This window comes from Propithecus coquereli, unplaced genomic scaffold (genome assembly GCF_000956105.1).
Source record: "Propithecus coquereli isolate 6110/MARCELLA unplaced genomic scaffold, Pcoq_1.0 Scaffold89, whole genome shotgun sequence".
NCBI lineage: Eukaryota > Metazoa > Chordata > Mammalia > Primates > Indriidae > Propithecus > Propithecus coquereli.
The window spans coordinates 3,538,773-3,557,486 of NW_012155173.1; the positions used below are offsets into that span (position 1 = coordinate 3,538,773).

The 18,714-nt window shown below is 41.7% G+C and overlaps 1 protein-coding gene across 1 annotated transcript in view; it reads left to right on the forward strand.

Annotated features, from left to right (window-relative positions):
* The window catches only part of CDK5RAP2 (CDK5 regulatory subunit associated protein 2), a 194,998-nt gene that overhangs the window by 29,456 nt on the left and 146,828 nt on the right, over positions 1-18,714 (forward strand). Inside the window, 4 exon segments of the mRNA XM_012664386.1 lie at positions 2,904-3,014; positions 6,519-6,595; positions 12,498-12,621; positions 15,092-15,246. Of these exon segments, the coding sequence (XP_012519840.1) occupies positions 2,904-3,014; positions 6,519-6,595; positions 12,498-12,621; positions 15,092-15,246 (467 nt within the window).

Genomic DNA, 18,714 nt, shown 5'->3' on the forward strand with positions numbered 1-18,714 from the left:
TTTTCTTCTATTTTTCAGGGACTCTGATGAATGTTAGACCTTTTGGTATTATCTCAGAGGTCCCTGAAACTATGTTAATTTTTTTCAAGCTTTTTCCCCTCTTTTTTCGTATTGGATAATTTTTATTGATCTCTCTTTAAGTTCACTGACTCTTTCTCTGTCATCCCCATTTTTTGAGTCCATCCAGTCGACTTGTTATTTGATTATTATATTTTTCAGTTTTAAAATTTTTATTTGGTGCTTTTTTTTATACTTTCTGTTTCTCTGCTAAGACTTTCTGTCTTTCCATTCATTTCAAGACTGTTATGTCTTGGTACATGGATTTACATGTTGCAGACGTCTTAGCAACTTGACTTTAAAAGTTTTACATTTTGAAATAGTCAAATCCATTTATTTTCTTCTCACAAAAACCTATGAGATTGATTTTATTATCCCTGTTAGAAACTGAGACTCAGAAAGGAAGCATGTCTAGGGTTGCCCCGTGAGAGGGAATTTGAATTGAAGTTAATATTGTCTCCAAAGCCTGGTCTTTCTGCTTTACCGCTGAGAACCGAGCTTGAGGAGTGATTTTGAGAATGGAAAGGGAACAGCAGGTGCATGAATTGTAGTGTGGGCAGACACACTGGGTTTAGTAAAATATCATCAGCACTCTTCACAATTCAGAGAGTCTCAAAAAAGGATGTGTTTGTCCGTTATTTAAATGTCTTTTATTTTTTATTAGGAAATTTATATGGTACAAAATTCAAAAGGTAAAAAGTATATACAGTGTACTTTCAGATACATACCATCATATCAAACAACTAAGGATTTATTTATATCCCTGTATTTTAAAAAAATGGTAACCTGCCATATATAATGTTCTATATCTGTATCATAGTGTTCTTATTTAACAGTGTATCTTGGAGATAATCTCATAGAGTATACAAGGTAATCTCCCATTCTTTTTTTATGACTCCATAATATTCTGTTGAGTAGACATACTATAATTTACTTAACCAGGGACTAGTTGACTTTCAATAATTCAAATTAACCATAGACTTTTTAACCTTAAAAACTTTTTAAAATGAAGTGTAACAAGCATACAGGAACATGCACAGATCATACGTGAATAGTTCAATGAATTATCAAAAAAAGAGCATACCCCTATAACCATCACCAAAGACAAGAAATGGAATATTTTTAGCACCCAAGAAGTCTCCTTTGTGGCTCTCCCCAATCACTACCCACTTTTCTTCCCCAAAGGTAACCATCATCCTGGACTGATAGGTTCCTTCCCAGCATGTACTTCTGTCATTCTCTTTATAACAATGTTAAGGAGAGCAATCTTTTTTTTTCCTACAAGGCAAATACTCAAAGATATATGAAGCAGAGAGGGAGAACTTGGGGGGATTTGGGTAGAATTTTGAAAAATATTTAGTTATTTAAACTTGGTGATATAAACATACTAGGAAATTGCTTTCACATGTAGGCTAACGTCTGGTTTTTGGAGTTAGGTTAGCCTGCTCAGGAAAGCTTGCTGGACGAACCAAACCAAAAATCAGGAATTTTCTTGTAGTCAGTGAAGTTTAATCAACAGATCCTAGTCACTGGAGTCAGACAGCAGGAGAGGAATCCCAGTTCTTTCACTAGTGGTGAGCTCTTTGATCACATGGACAGTGCGAGTAATACTTTTGCGGTGTTGTTTTAAGAATTGAGATACTGTATGTAAATTCTCTAGCCCAGTGCTTGTTTACTTAGTAGGTCTCAGTAAATATAAGTTTTCTTAATATGTTCCTTCCCTCCACCCAACTTTTTATTTTGACAAGTTTCAAGCCTGTGGAAAAGTTGCAAAGTAGTACAGCAAACAACCATGTATACTTCATCGAGATCCATCAGTTAGTGTTTTCTACGTTTGCTTTATCTCTTTTTTTCCTCCTTCGCCCCTCATTAGAGAGTTAGTTGCAGCCGTCATGACACAGCAGGTTAGTACTTGAGTGTGTGTCTCTTTCTTAGGACATTCTCCTACAGAATCATAATACTGGTACCTAATATTAATATGAAGTTGTTATTCCAATTTCCCCACTTATCATCCTATTGCTGTGTTTTTTAAAAAATTTGAGATTCCATTGCACATAGTCATGCCTGTTCAACCTCCATTTATTTAGAAGAGTTCCCCAATCATTTTCACCTTAAGATTGTCATAAAGATTTTTGAAGAGTTCAGTCCTATTGTTTTGTAGACCATCCTTCTGTGTAGCTTTGTCTGATCGACTCCTCTTGTTTAGATGCAGGTTAAAGGTTGTAGACACAAGCACTTTAGATGGAATTGTTTGCTCTCGTTGATTTATTTCAGGAGGAACATGATGTCATTTGTCCCATCAGTGGTGATAATAGATGTATTTTCTTGATTAAGGTATGTTTCCAAGGTTTCTAAATTGTAAAGGGCCATCTGTGGGGTGATATCTTGAGATTGCAGTGATCTTTTATCTAATGCTTTTAGTGTTGATGATTCTTACCTGAATCATTTACTACTGTAAAAGTTGTACAGTGGTGATTTTCTGTTCCTATTATTCTTCTGCATTTATTAACTGGATTTCTTTTATAAAGAAGACATTCCTCTTTTCCTTTCTTTTTCTTTCTTATTTACTTATTATCAGTGTGGAGTCATGAATTCTTTCTTTATTCAGTTATCATTCATTCCTGTTATTCTTTATTTTGATGCTCAAATTGTCCTAAATTTGACTAATGGGAACTGCTTAATTCTTTCAGGTTGATACAATTACAGCAAAGATAAGCTTTCTTTAGTATTTAAGATTTGGATCCATTTTGTACCCTTGTAATTTATATGGGGATTAATGTAGGTAGCATCTGTTAGACCCTTTACATTTTGTTGGCTTTAGATAACCCTTCTGTGATATTTTTCAGCAAATTACTGAATTGAAGAAAGAAAACTTTAACCTAAAGCTCCGCATCTATTTCCTTGAGGAAAGAATGCAACAGGAATTTGATGGCCCCACTGAACACATCTACAAAACTGTGAGTGGCCCACTTCTCACTACTGCCCCTTTTGTCTTTTCTCACAGTCATTCCAAGCAGAAATTTGATTAATATTTGTTCTCGGAGTTAGCAAGAATAGGTAGAGCTGGTTTCATTTAATTTGAGTTGACTATGGGGAACATAAAGATTCTAGGATGTCTTTAATATTAAGCAAAAAGGTGCATGATTAATTTTAAGGAAGTCTTTCGCTCTCTTTTTAAAATCAGCATTTGATTCACTGTCTTTACCTAAATTGGCTTTTTATAATTATTTATTACTTAGAAACAGGCAGTGGAATGGTGCAATGGCTTTGGAATTGAATTCTGCTGTTACCAACTAACTTGTATAACTTTAGACAAGTCACTTCAGCTCTCGGGGCTTACTTCCAGAGTTAAGTGGTAATCCCTCTGTCATGAGGTTATTTGTGTGGATTAAAATGAGATGACAGATGAAAATCTCCTGCACGTACTCAGTGCTTGACAATTATCATCACTGTCTTATCGCGGCTTCCTTTGGCAGCCCAAAGTTAGGATTTTCAGGTTTTCTGTGATTTGACTCTTCTGTATGCCTGTGTGCTTGCTTATAACTGTCAGAAAAAAGTCTATTCCCATTTGAAGTCTTGACCTAGAGGTCTTAGTCTGAAAACAAACCTTGGTTCTGAAAGTTGGAAAAAAGAACTTGGCTTTCTTGAAAAGACATGAGTACAAACAATATTGCAGTGCCCATTTCTTGGCTTTTTCTAGCAGATTAGCCCTTGGCCTGGGAATTATTCCATCTTTTCTCCTCTGAAGTTTGTACCAGTGGAAACTTTTGAAGGAGGAAAAAGAATTCTCCTTTAGTTTCAGCAGATGAACTTAAATTGACTTGTCTAGAAGAGGGATCGTACTGTACTTCTGAGCCTTCTCAAGAACTGAAAAGCTCCTTTGTCCCTTAAGACAGTTTTTTTTCCTTCACTGTGGAGATAGAAAGACAATGAGGATGTCCCCTTTTCTGGAAGAGGGCGATGATGCAATCAAAATTTTAAAGGAGAACCGATAGTCTAAAGCATTTTATATGTATTAAAAAATGTGGTGGTCATGCGTCTCAGAACTTCTGGGGAGACAGGAAGCCCAAATGTGTCAGCTGCTGAATCTCTGTCAGGCACTATTGTAGGCATTTGTACATTTGTCATCTTATTGTAATTCTTACGACAGCCTGGTACAGTGGAGAGGTAAACACTGAAAAGACTTTCTTTCTCCCTTGCCTCCTGGTCTCCTAGATCTAACCAATATTATTTATTCCTTACGCAGAGGAATTTTATGTATATATAGTACATGTGTGTGCGTGTGTGTATGTAAATCCCCTTTTTACATAAATGCAAACATGTTTTATTTTGCACCTTACGTTTTTCACTCAATGATATCTTTCCTTAATAGTAGTTTAAGAATTTCTCCATTCTTTTTTTGGTAGCTTCATAATATTTTATTTTATGCTTAGAAGGTGTCCTGACTTTTGATTTGGAAATTATGAGCACCATGTATGTAAGTTTGTAACTTGAGACATTGGGCTTGAGAAAAATAGTCTAATGGACGTGTTAGCTATCCATTCTTCTAAATTTATTAGTTGGAGTGCCAGGTGGTTCATCAGAAAGCAAAGCACTTAGAATATATTATATCAGCTCATACATAGAAATAAAAGCTCTCTACCCTTCTGAGAGCTAGAAAAGGAGTCCTCTGTTTGAAGGGTGCTTGTGCATTTTTCATAAGATCACAGTCGAAGACATTATGTACTGCCCCTCAGTGTCCTTTATGCAAATCTCAGTTTCTTTTAGAAAAAGTTCTGCCTCATAGATGACTTCTTTAGTTCCTCTTGTTTGACAGTGAAGAAAATAACCTATTTTGAGTCCTATCTCCTAGGCTTTTCTAATTTGCTAGCTCACTTAGTCCTCAAATCCCCCGTGTCATGGGCGCTTTATGGTTTTCATTTGATACTTGAAGGATTGGAAAAGAGAAACATTGGTTTCTCGCCCCCTGGAAAGGTCACCCGTGCAGTCTCGTATTCCATGTCACCGTGAAGGCAGGGCCTGTGTCTGTCTTGTTTACCCCATGGCTTCAGTGCTAGGCCATTCACAGATGCTCGCTAAGTAGAGTGAAGGAGTGAATACGTGAGTATCCACTGACTTACTATGGTCTCTTCCCAGTAAAGACTAGAGGCAGGATTTGAACCCATGTCCTTCAAGTCCCACACCCGTGACCTTTCTGTTTTGGCTATACTTTTCAGTCTGGGGTACTCGTTCCCCCAGGGCTGCTTGCCAGGTATGTCCTCTGAGATGGTAAATTTTACTGGTATTGTTATTTTAATTTAAAATAATACATACGTGTTAGGGAGTAGAATGCAGTTTGAATGAGTTATTAAAATAAAACAGGAGAGAGATTTCTGAGAAATCTTGGATTTATAGCAATCCTCTGCCAACTATGCACCCAGACTTCCTGTCTCTACTACGTGAATTTGTCTGATATTCTGTCTGGGATACATTTGTGGATAAGTTTGAAAAGCCTGCCATCATTCCATTGTCTCACATTGCCTTCCATTTGCCAAAGATTCTGTCTTTGGATTCTCATGTGAGTTGTCAGCCCAAGGCTGTGTGTGACTCCCTTTGTTCCAGTCCGTTGGGAGGAAGACGGTCGGAGAACACTGTGGTGTCCCTTATAGACAGTTTGCCCCATGTGGTTGTGGCTTTTTTGTGAGTACCCTGAAATCTTATCTCGAAATGGGACAGACCACGATGCAGCCTCCCACTTACCCATCCACGTTTTATTTTTTTAACACATTGCCACACTAGAAAAAAAAGTTTTTCCTTGGGGCCACCGTGTTTTATTACGAAAGTAGAATAAAAACTTTGAAAACAAAACGATCCTTTATAATTTAATGAAAAATTTGTTATTTTTTATTGTTTTCTGTGTGTGAGTTATATACAACTTGAAAAATAGTTCTCGTGGCTCCCAAGGTGAAGAGACATGTGAGTTACACATGCTTCACGAGGCCCCGGACTCAAAACTAGCGTGGGTTAAATACATTTCACATGGCAGTTAACGTGTTAAAGCCATACACTGCTACAGCACCACATGCGTGATTGTAAACAACCAGAAGTAATTGCCTTGGAATGGTAAAAACAAACTGCAGAATTGCTTATAAATTTGCTTGGCGAAGGGCAAACAACTTTTAAATCAGCCTCACTTGTATGACATTTATGCCTTGATATTTGAATGCTCTGGCTGTTAGAAGCTTGGAACATTTACGTAATTGTTCCAAGTCTTGAGAAATCGGGGGCTTTCTTTTGAGACCACCAGTGTTTAATAATTCCCTTTTCCCTGTGCCCTGAGGCTAATGAGGTTTTTGAATCTAACATCTGCCTATTGCAAGCATCGCATAGTCAGCCCGTGCTGGAAGTGGTTTCCCCACTGTTGATGTTCATAGGTCCTGTATTTCACACTGTTTCTTCTCTTTCTTAATCTTATCTTCAAGAACATCGAGCTCAAGGTGGAAGTAGAAAGTCTGAAGCGGGAGCTCCAGGAGAGAGAGCAGCTGCTCATCAAAGCCTCGTGAGTACCTGTTATCCTGTCAGAGAAGCTGGCAGATGGCCCAGGGCTTCTGATGGTAGCACTGGGTTGGTCAGTAAAATAGAACCTTACACTTTTCTAAACCAGTTGTTCTCCAACTAGGCTCTGAGGACCCCAAGGAGGTTTTTGTTTTTATTTAATTACCTACTTTGAATAGATCTTAAGTGTATATAGCATGATAAATTTTCACAAAACATACACACCTGAGGAGCCACCATCCAGATCATGAAACAGAGCATCATCAGCCCCCTAGCAGCCCCCTTTGTGCTCTCAGAACTTACCTTTCTCTTCCAAAGGTAACCACTGTCCTGACCGTGGTTTTCGTTGTTTCTTAGTTCTGCCTGTTTTTGAACTTTAGATAAATGGAATTATACAGTATATATTCTTTGTGTATGGCTTCCTTCCTCACACTATATTTGTGAGATCCACCTCTATTTCTAATTATCTCAGTAGTTCATTCTCACTGGTGTGAAAGCCTAGAGGATTTGAAGGAGGCCTGGCGGGTGAGGCAGGGGGTGCAGAGGACAGGGCTTTAGCCAGAGTAACTGTTTTTTTTCGTTTTGTTTTTTTTTTTATCTGTTATGTGTACTAGGGCCATCTGTAATATTTTGTTTGAAAGGGGTTCTACTGCTTAAAAAACATTTGAAAACTAGTATTTTCATTAATTAATTCATTTATTGAAATATTTATTAAACAAGCACAGTTCAGAGAATGTAGTCTGTGAATCAATTTGTTATTCACTCGTTCATAAACATGTGATAATCTGTGCTACACACTGAGGATCCGAAAAGAGACACTCCCTTACTCCAAGAGCTCATCAGAGACTGGTGAACAAATAGAGTGTAACAGAGGTGCAGTGATGGAGGGCGTTTGTGGGTAAAGTGGGGACACCAAAGTGTGCTCAGGTTTGCTCTGTGAGAGTGGAATAAGACTTCCAGGCTGCCCCGCCAAGGATCTGGCCGAAAGCTTATGTGGAAATGCCTCATTTGTCATGGCTGTAGAGCTCTTGCTGGGCGTGGTGGGCCAGGAGCATGGAGTCTTTGGCTTAGGGCATAGCTGCACTGCTCTGGGCCAGGCCAGTATAATTTTTTTCATTGCCACAGGATCCAGCAGCTGGAGGTTGGCCTGCTGTTGGCTTTCACCATGTTAGAGGATCCCAGGTCCAGGCTTCTTGTCTGACTTTTGCTGAACTTGCATACATGGTATTTTCTGAATGAGCGAATGAATTAATAAATATAACCAGGTTAACAAGTTGTTGTTGTCGTTGTTTTGGAAGCACATATTTTCTGGGCAGGGAGGCAAATCTACTTTATGAAGCCTGAAGATCAGTAATAGAATTTGGTCTGTTTTATACCCAGCACCCTGCCTGCTGCATGCACGTCTTGGCTGGGACTTGTTTGTAGCTAAGCTTATACACGTGGAAACCTCTGTTTACAAAGGCTTGTGTGCACCTCTCAGTACCAGCACACAGGATTGAGAGCTTTGGAGGCTTGTGCACAAGTTTGTGTGTGCCCAGCCTACATTCGAGGCCCTTTGTAGTCTGACCAGCTTTATTAATTTATTTGGAAAATACTGATGAAGTTGCTGTGGTGTGCTGCACGGGACCAGGTTCCTGGGACACAGTGGTGGTCCAGGCAGTTCTGTGGGGCTACATTCTGTTGCGGGTGATGGTGATGAAATACTCACAATAGTAAATACAAACTGGGATAAGAGCTATGAGGAAAATAAAGGGAGCTATGAGAGTTTATAGCTGTGGGAGTAGATATATAGATGCGGAAATACAGTGTGTCCCTGAGGAGGTAGCATTTGAGATGAGATCTGAAGGACAAGTGGGAATTAACCCAGTGAATGGATAGAGAAAGTGTTCAAGGAGAAGGGAATGTGTAGGTCTGAGGAAACATGAGAGATTTGGTCTTTATCTTAAGATGAAATGGGAAGCGGTCATGGGTTTTGAGCAAGTGATATGATCAGAGTTCTGTTTTTGAAAAGGTCACTCTGGATACTGGGTGGGAAATGAATCGTGGAGGGAGCTCGGGCGGAAGCTGGGAGACCAGTCAGGAAGCTAGTCCAGTGGTTGAAGTGACAGGTGAGTGGGTGGGTCAGAGAGACGTTAGGGAAGCAAAATCACAGGCCTTGGTGAAGGATGGGAGGGGAGATGTCAGGGGCGCCTCCTGTCCGGGGTTAAGGTCATGTGCTCTGTTTAAGCACGTTCACAGCGACTTAACCACTCCAGCTTCCTCTCCACCGGCTCTTTATCCCAAGCACAGTTCATGGATGCTAAAATTGTTCTTGCTTTTGCTGTTCTAACGTTGCCTCAGGAGACCTCTTTCCCTTCTTGTCTCCTCCCCGCCCAAATGGCTTTTTCTGGCCTACCCCTTTGGAAACTGGAGTGGTGAACCACACACGGCTTCCTTTGGCCCATGGCGGTCTTGTAACAGACTTCTCTGGTGTATAGTGACAGTCCCATGTGTGTAGCACTTTTCAGCTTATAAAACATTTTCACATCCACTTATATCCCATCATTATCCTGGGAGCTAGGCAAATCTCAAGGAATACCCTTACTTTATAGAGGAAGGAATTTCGGCCTGGAGAAGGGGATAGGCATGACTCTTAGCCAGAGATGACAGAGCTGGGATTAGAACCCAAGTCCCTGACTTCTAGTGTAGTGTGAGGTTTCATGTTCTTTTCTTATTTTCGGGTAGTATATTCACAATATCTATATGTCTGTTCAATGACAATATCTACCCTGTAACTGCTAAATGTGCCTTTCCCTTTACCCATGACTACCCAGCACCCAGCAGTTGGTCTGTGGTAGGTACCTGTTGATGGAAAATATCTTCATTGCTATAATGTCCTCATCTCCCTTTTTCAGTGTTACGATTTTTGGTGCGGGGGCAGGATATGGGACTTGCCAAGGAAAAACCCCTGCTTTTTCCTACAGAACTATAATTAGAATGGAAAGAATCAAGAGGAAATGTTGAGGGCTGAAAAGGGTAGTGAGGCTGGTATTTAGAGAAGGTTCTTTCTTGTATTGGGTGGGAAGCTGGATTAGACCAATTTCTCTCAACCTTTCCTCTCCTAGGTCTTGCTTTCTGCCTTGTCTGCTAGCCCGGATTCTACAAGGAAAGAAAGGGTGGAGGGAGGAACTAACAACTGCTGGGATCCTGCTTAGTTCCCAACCCTGTGCCTGACACTTGACAAACTTTGTTGCGTTTGATCTCTACAACAGTTACGCGAGGCAGCCAGTATTCCCATTTGAGTGATGGGAAAACTGAGGTTCAGGGGAGTGGGGGAACTTGCCCCCGTTGGTAACAGAGCTGGAACTGGGCTGGCTCAGAGCCCACTCTGCCTTGCCATGAAATAAACATATTTGTTTGCAGCTTTTCCATTGTTATATTTATCAGTTATAATAAGGGGACATTAAAAACAAAAGTCATATTCTTTGGAGTAAATTTTATCTCTGTAGCTTTAAAACACAAACAAAAATAATAATTCCATTAGTATAGGAAAATTGCACCATAGTGCTGAGTATAAATTTTATTGCTACAGTAACTGTAAAATACAAAGATGATAAATGAAAAGTTGGAACATTTATTATTGGGAATATATTTTATTGGTATAACTAAAACACAAACAAACTGAATAATACCAGTACTTGTTAAAAATTGTAGTCAGCCTCTTGACAATGTATATGATTCAGACTATAAAACACAAAGGTTAGATCTGGGCTTATGGGAGGGAGGTGGTATATTTGCACTCTGATGGGTAGGGGGGTGAGGGTAGGGGGAATGGAAGTGAGCCATTTTATAGAGAAGGCTTTATAAAGCCCCAGGGCTAAAACATGTGTGAGTGGGTTTCGGAAATTCATTACTGGAAAAATCCTGTATCCAGGGCTCAGGAAGGAGGGGCTTTTAGTCTAGAATTCTTTCGGCCGTATATAATGCCCCTTGAGGGGTGATAGAAATGATTGTGAGTCACTGTGAATTCGAAACAGTACTGATCCAGAAATGAGCCCAGGGACTGGGGACTGAAGACATTTAATGGCGTTAATCAGGAAGTGGAAACGGCCACCTTGGTTCTGGCCAGCAGAGATCTCAGCAGAGGGGTAGCAGGAAGCCTCTCCCAGCGGCTTGGTAGGGGCCAGCGCCGCATGGGCCTCAGAGGCCACAGGCTAGCACGCAGAGCACTCAGATCAGAGAGCAGGAGGCCCCGCATGTGTTGGCACATTGATTCTAAGAGGTAATCATCTCCTTTTTCACACGAGGAAACTGAGGTGTAGGAGGCAATTTGCTGAGGCTAGGTAATTTACCCGAGTCACACTGAGGATATAATAGAGTAAAAATTTGGAAGCCGATCTGTCCAGCTTCAGAGCCCATGTTCTTTCTTTCCAGTTGCTCACATTGAATTCCTTTAAAGTAATATCATGACACTGGGGCCTTCTGGAGCCTTATTGGTGAAAGGAAAAAAGATATGAATAAAGTCTTTATTTGCAGGCGACTCATGTTCGAGACTTGGACAAGTATGGCCCTCTAGACTTTCCATTGTTCTCAGTAAAAAATTCACATGGCCTGTACATGTGAGTGTTTGATCACATGGCTCTTGGTTGGAAAAATTTTATATATCCCTAAATTAGGGCATGGGAGGCTGGTGGTGAATAGATTTGTTCTGTTGCAGTTTTTCTGAGAAACCAGCTTTAGGTGGAGCCATTTCCTTTATTATTCTGCCTTCTGGAAACCCACAGTCATTTTAGAAATCTGATGAGGACTGCTCAGAATATAAGTCTTACAGATTCACGTCCGACGCTTTTTCTTGTGGCGTCAGTGGTTGTGGTGTGCCGTCCCCACCACTGCTGGCCACGTGGAGAGGATAGCCCGCGGTGCCACAGCAGTGTGCACTCTGTGTGTTATGTTGGAATGACACGGAGTGTGTCTGCTCGCAGAATCTCCCCTCTTCGTGCCCTACGTGGTAGTTTGTGCTCATATCGATGGTGTTCCATTTAAAATTCTTTCCCCTCCCGTTGGCAGAAGATGAAGCATACAGACTCGTAATCTCACAGACGTATTTTTGTCGCATACTGCTCCTTTGCACGTTGGTTTGTCAGACCAGCTCTCCACCTTCCCCACACCACTGGGAAAATGTACTTTGTTGGAAGCTTCCTGGTGGGAAATTTTGTAACAGCTCTCAGAAATCTTAAGAGTGGCTTACTCTTTGACCCAGCAATTCCCTTTCTATGAAGCATCTGTCCTCAGGAAATCACTGGATAGTAGACATACAAGGATGCTTTTATCATAGCATTGTTTATTATAATAAACAATAACGCTAACATCTATTGAAAACTTACTTTATATCGGGCACCGTTCTCAGAACTTTATGGAGTATTCTCAGACAAATGTGTTAAGTCAGAAACAATTGAAACGCTCTAAAAATAGGGAATTAATTTAATAAATTATAGTCCATTCATACAGTATACATATATGTATATACAAATATAGTTCATTTCATACATTTCATTCATGAATTAATATGTAGCCTTTAAAAGTGGCGATATAGATTTTCATTTATTGACACGAAAGGATGTTTATAGTATATTAAGTAATAAAATCAGTTCACTGATACGTACTAAATGGTTTTATTTTTGTAGAAAATGTCTGAGGGACTATATACTAAAATGTTTACTTAGTTATCCTGAGTGACAAGACTATGGATGGTACTCACTTTTTTCTTATCTATGTTTTTGCATTATAGATATTAAGTTTAAAAAAAAGCTCAGCGCAGGTCTGTGGGAGAAATGAGTAACAAACGCCCCTTGTCTCTTGGAGACAGTTGACTTTACCATCAGACTGTCATCTTTAACTTATTTTACCCCTTTGCACTCTTTTTGCAGCAAAGCAGTTGAGAGCTTAGCTGAAGGGGGTGGCTCTGAAATTCAGCGGGTGAAAGAAGATGCTCGGAAGAAGGTGCAGCAGGTGGAAGATGTTCTGAACAAAAGGATACTCCTTTTAGAAGAGGCAAGTCTGGAAATCCTGAGGGGAATGTATTTCTTACAGTGAGTTAATAATGGGGTGGGCATAGTTTGGCTTCCTTTTCCACGAACTGTCAGTTTCAGCAGAAACAACAGCCACCCTTATTGAGCATCTCCCGGGTTCTAGCCCCATTTGGGGCGTTTCACACATATAATTTCTAACCCTTACACCCTGCAAACAGGCCACTCTTGTATTCATTCCTATATGAGGACACTTAGGCGCAGAGAGAAGTACGAACTTGTCCAAGTTTAATGCTGGATTTAAACCTGCGACTGATGATTTTAAAGCCCGTGCTCTTTCTGCCGTCCCACTCCACTTATTATCTAGTGTGGTCACTTAGTTTTAAAGATGTGGAAGCTGAGGGCCAGAGAAGGGAGGTGACTTCCCAACATTAGCCAAGACCGGAAGCAGATTCCTGACCTTTAGGCCGCTGCTTGCCTGTCTGGCTCCGGCTCCCAGTCTCCAGCCTCCGTCCAGCCGTCCTGCCAGTGCTCGCTGAACGTCTTCTCTGTTAGGCACTGCGTGTAGCTTCTCCTTTTACTTATTCTCACTTAGGTGTTTCCTAAGACTGTGATGGGAATCGAGGTGTTTCCTGCCTCAAAAATTCTGTCTCCTAGCTGTTGGAACATTTTCCTTCATTTTAAGCTAGTATTAAGTAATATTATTTAATTCTTGGTCTTTGAAGTCTGTTGTTTCATCTCAGTTTCTCTACCTGAAACCCTGGTTCTTCTTAGTAGATTTGAAGAGAAATGGCACCAAAAAGCACTTCTGGGTACAAAAAGCAGTTACTGTATTTTGCAGCCTACAATTTTCCATTTATCATGTTCACATCAGTCCTTATATCTTCCCCTTCAGGGTATGTAGATAAGAGATCCAAAAACAGGCAAGGAAATGGAGGCTTAGAGAGGGTAAGAAATTTGGCTTAGTTCATAAGCTGGAACCAAAGGGAGGATCTTCTGATCCTAAATTCTGAATTTTAGTGAAAATATAATTTTTACTGACTGTGTGTTCAGTCATCTTATTTTTCCAGTAAGTGCTTCCCAGTGTTTTGGGGTTCCAGATCTCTGCTCTGTCACTTACTAGCTTCCCTGAGCCTCTGCTGCTTCATCTGTCAAATGAGGATAGTGATACCTAATTTCCGGTAGTAACGGTAATAATAACAGATTACTAACAGTCTGCTAAGGGCATACCGTTGGATGAAGCACCCTTCTGCTTCTTACATACACTGATTTAGTTAATCCTTTCAACAAACCAATGAGGTCAATGTGCTTATCATACTTTTGCTTTCTTTTTTCTTAAACAGATGGTGAAACAGGCACAGAGTGGCTAAGTCACTTGCTCAAGGTCACATAGGCAGTAAATGTCAGGTCGTCTGTAGACTTGCAGGACCGCTATACTCTACTGTCTCAGTATATGACTTTTTAGGGTTGGGTGAGGATCAAAGATAGTATGTGTAAAGCTCCTCGCTTGGAGCCTGGCATTTAGTACACAGTCAGTAAATAACAGGCTTTCTTGTTTGTTGTCTAAGAATATGGGAAATGATTTTTTCCAACTTTCACTGAGATTGGCAGGCCAGTCTCCTGGGGAGACATTGGTGGTGGAGGTGCTGCGGAGGGCAAGGGCAGGGAGGAAGAAGCCACCATGAGCTTCCTGTGATGCAGCAGGCATTTGACAGTCTCATGAGGGCTCTTTGATGGGATGGTAACCACCATCCCTGTTTTATAGATTGGGAAGCTGGGGCTCAGAGAGGTTAAGTGACTACCTGAGGTCACACAGCAAGTAAATGGGAGAGCTGGGTTTTGAACTCAGCTCGATTTGACTTTTATCGTTGTGATGTAATCAGAGGCAGTTGGCATGACACGAGTAGTTGGAGACTGTCTACTCCGAGGTTGCTTTCATGAACACCAGGGCCTTTTCCATCACATAGACATTGCTTGTGTGATTTAGGTAATTTTCTTATAGGCTTCTCTGAGCTCTTGGGAAGAACATAGAGTTTCTTTAATACCTAAATCACATTGGAGCTATAGAAAATGTACTTTACAATTGTGTAGTCATTATCTTAAAAAAAATAGTGAGGGGGGCACTAGGTGTGGAGTGAATTTGTATGGAGATTATGGTGACTCTGAAATTTATGTATGTTTAGTATTGAGAGGCGCATTTCTCCTTGTTCTCATTGAAGCTGTAAATATTGATCTGATTTTTCAAAACCAGAAATACAGTTCTTGTATAGTTGAGTCTTTTCCATTGGAAATGTCTATTACTCTTCAGGATACAAGAGGGAAAAATGGCTGGCAAACGTATTTATTACCGATTCTCTCCATGTATAGTCCAATTTCAGGGAGGGGAAATGTGCCGGAGAAAAAGTCATAAATATTTATATTTTAATCCAATTTCCTTTCAAAATGTTCCCAATTGTATTGAAAAATTGCATCAAATGCATTTAATTTAACTCTAGGATGTGAAAGCCGCCCAAGCAGAACTGGAAAAAGCCTTTGCAGGGACAGAAACGGAGAAGGCTCTTCGATTGAGTTTGGAAAGCAAACTTTCGGAGATGAAGAAGATGCGCGCGGGGGACTTGGAGATGGTTCTGGTCCTGGAAGAGAAAGACAGGTCTGGCTCTTGTCCCTCTGATACCCTGACATCTCACTGGCTGGCAGCATGGGGGCAGAATTGCTCACTTTCCTTCCCTCCGTTCCCTCCCTTCTCTCCATGTTCCCCATGGGACCTGAGTGACTTTCTGGAACGTGTCCAACATAGTAAGATAGAAAACTAGGGATAAAATCGGGTGAAAAGAAAAGGAGTAGCATAGTAATATGAGGACAGAGATAGAGTCTACTGATACGTCTAGTGATAGACATTCATGCTGGAAAGTTTTACTCACATTCTACATTGAGCATTCAGTTTTCGCTCTAAACTTCCCGGTAGTCAAAGGAAAAAGGGAAAAACAGTCTTGGTGGCCACAAGATTCACATTGCTCTCAAGGTAAAACAAGCCAGCAACTTGGAAGCCCAGTTTTACTTGGCACTGTCAGAAGGAAATTTCTCTTGTGGTTCTTCCCAAAGGGAACAGTGAGTGACTACGTCCTCACCGTAAATACGAGTGAATTTTATGTGACTTGTTTTCTATCACATCTTTTAATACAGGCCAAGGCCCAGATTAGTGCAAGGGGCCAGAAACAACAATGTGGACCAAATACAGAGCTCTTTGATGATCGAGGATAAAATGTATGCCATTTAGTTCAGAGAAGGGGGCCAAGATGGCCTTTACACAGTCTTTAATGCTCATCATATCTTGCAACCAAGCTTCTGATAAAAACTTGTCAGGAGAAATTTGATTTTAATCTTTACCAAGAACCTGACATTTTGATACTCTTGCCTTGTTTTGGCAGTTACTGAGTGGAAGGTTAACTAAATATAAGTGCAGCTGATGGCTAACCTGTGACCTATCTGTCAAAGAGCCAAGCTTGTTCGGAATTTAGAGGAAATTGTTCTAAAGCACACGGTCTATTTTAGAGGGTACTGACTGGTTCCTATTTCTTGATCACTTAGTGCCCCTGTGTTGATGGGCGCAACATGTTGCTTACATTCTTGTGCCTAATGGCCCTGGTTTTTCAACTGTTGTTTGCTTTTACTTCTGTCAGTGCCACCTTTTGAGATCTGAGTCTGCTGCTTGTTTTTTTTTTTTTTTGAGACAGTCTCACTTTGCCACCTAGGCTAGAGTGCAGTGGTGTTATCATAGCTCACAGCTTCCTCAAACTCCTGGGCTCAAGTGATCCTGTTGCCTCAGCCTCCCGAGTAGCTGGGACTACAGGCGTGTGCCACCATGCCCGGCTAATTTTTCTATTTTTAGTAGAGACAGGGTCTTGCTGTTGCTCATCCTGGTCTCGAACTCCTGAGTTCAACCATCCTCCCACCTGGGCCTCCCAGAGTGCTATGATTACAGGCATGGGTGCCACTGCACCTGGCCTTCTGTTACTTGTTTTTATTTATGGGTTGGAAAATCAGGTGAGGAAACCTTTTAGGATTATTTGTAAAAGAGGAGTAAAGAGACCCTGAGGGAGAGCCCATGGTTTCCCTTTACGTGTCCTAGCTTCAGCATTTGGAGGAGTGACCATTTATTTGGTGCTCTCTAACCAACCTTTTCTTAGCTTTGATCTGGCAAATGGAAGTTTTGCAATTAGTAATCTCAGAATGAGACTTTATTCAGCATGTATTTCCTATGCCTCTTCTACTCAATCAACACAGTGGTGATTAGAATATAGGAGTGAGTGATACAGATTGAGTCCCTTTCCCCAGGAATCTCATTGTCTAAATTTAAGCTTATCATCTAGCTAGGTGGAAGGGGTTGAGGGCAGGAACAGAATGATAAGGTGCTACAAGGGATAAATGCTGGGTTAACATATTTATCCAACTCAGTTTAGAGGGATTAGGAAAAGCTTCCTAGAGGAAGTACTAGGATGAGGAAGAATTGCTTGGACAAAGAAAGGGAAGTAAGGGTGTTCTAGGCATAGGGCATACCATGTGTGAAAGTCCAGAAGCAAGAGGATCATAGCATGGTCAAGGCACCGGTGTTGTGTTCCGGAAAGGAGGAGGGAAGAGGCAAGGGGAGGAAGGCTGGGGAGGTTACATGGGCCTTGTTGAAGAATTTAGGTTTTATCCTAAGGGCATGTAAGAAGCCACTGAAGAATTAATGGTGGGGCTCGGGGGAATGTCAGGATCAGATTTAAATTTAGAGAGATCCCTCTGGCTGCCCTCTGGGGGATGGATTGGCACGGGGCTGGGTGGAAGACTAGTTCTCATGCTGACACAGAAATCCAGACAAGAGCTGATGGTGACCAGGTAGGTGACAGTGGTAGGCCTGGAGGAGAACAAGCAGAGATAGAAAGAAGGTAGAGTAGACATGATGGGCATGAAGGGCTTGGTGACTGGTTGGGTTTTGGGGGCGATGGAAAAGGCTGCAGTGACATCCCCTCACCCAGGTTTCGAGTATGAGCAACTGTGGGGTGGTAGTGCATTTTGCAGAGTTTGGGGGACATAAAGGGGAAAAGAGGAAATGATTTTGGGTGGAGGGAGTGAGAAGGTGATGCTTTCAGTTTGGACATGTTGGATTTGAGGGATCTGTGAGCATCTATGAGTAGAGGAGATTGGGTCTGTGGATTATGGCTTGAATTAAAGGAGGTATAGATTCTTCCCTTAACCCACCGTGAGCATGGCCTTGGGAATGCATGCCGGGAATGCAGGGATGAACACCGTCCTGCTTACGTGGAGATGTTGAAAATATGTTGTGCTGATGCTGTGATAGAGGTGAGCCCAGGATTGTGTGCTGTGACAAAAGCAAGGGAGTGATCAGCTCTGCATGGGTGTGGGTCAGGGAAGGCTTATCAGAGGGGGAGTCCTGGAGTTGGGTGAGGATGCCTTGCCAAGCAGAGAGAACGGCACACGCAGAGGTACAGAGCCTGGCACGTTTCGAGGTGATTGTAGAGGAAAGTGGTCCCTGTTAGCATGTGCCACGGAAGCTAGACTTGTCATCTCTCTTGGAAGAGGGGATTTGGGAAGGGTTCATGTTTATCAGGTACTTACTGGGTCTCTATGGAGGTGGGTGGTCAGGTCAGAGCTTTGCTAAAGTCTGCATCTTCCTGGGATTTCCCATAGATGTGGCTAGACAGGCACAGAAACGTGATCTGTCAGTCCTGCAGATGCGTCTGTCTTTCAGGAATAGATGTGTCCTGGACGCCCTCCCAGAGACCGGTGCAGCAGCCAAATGCCAACTCTGGTTTTCTGCTCAGGGTGTGACCCCTTTTGTGATGACACTCCTCTGGGCCTGGGATCAGTGTGTTCCCTCCCTGAAGGCAGGCCTGCCTAGGGCGCTAAGTCAAGGTGGGAAGAGTAGCACGGAATTAGAGCAGCAGTCCTTGGCTGTGCCCTGGCGAGATGGATCCAGATCTGCTACACGGATTGACCTGCTGTCGGGCAGGGCGGAGTGTCCAATCTTCAGGGCCCAGGGCCCGCCTCACGTGCATGGCACTATCAATATGTCTCTGGCCTCCCATCCTCCTTTCAAAGGTACATGCTTTAGCTA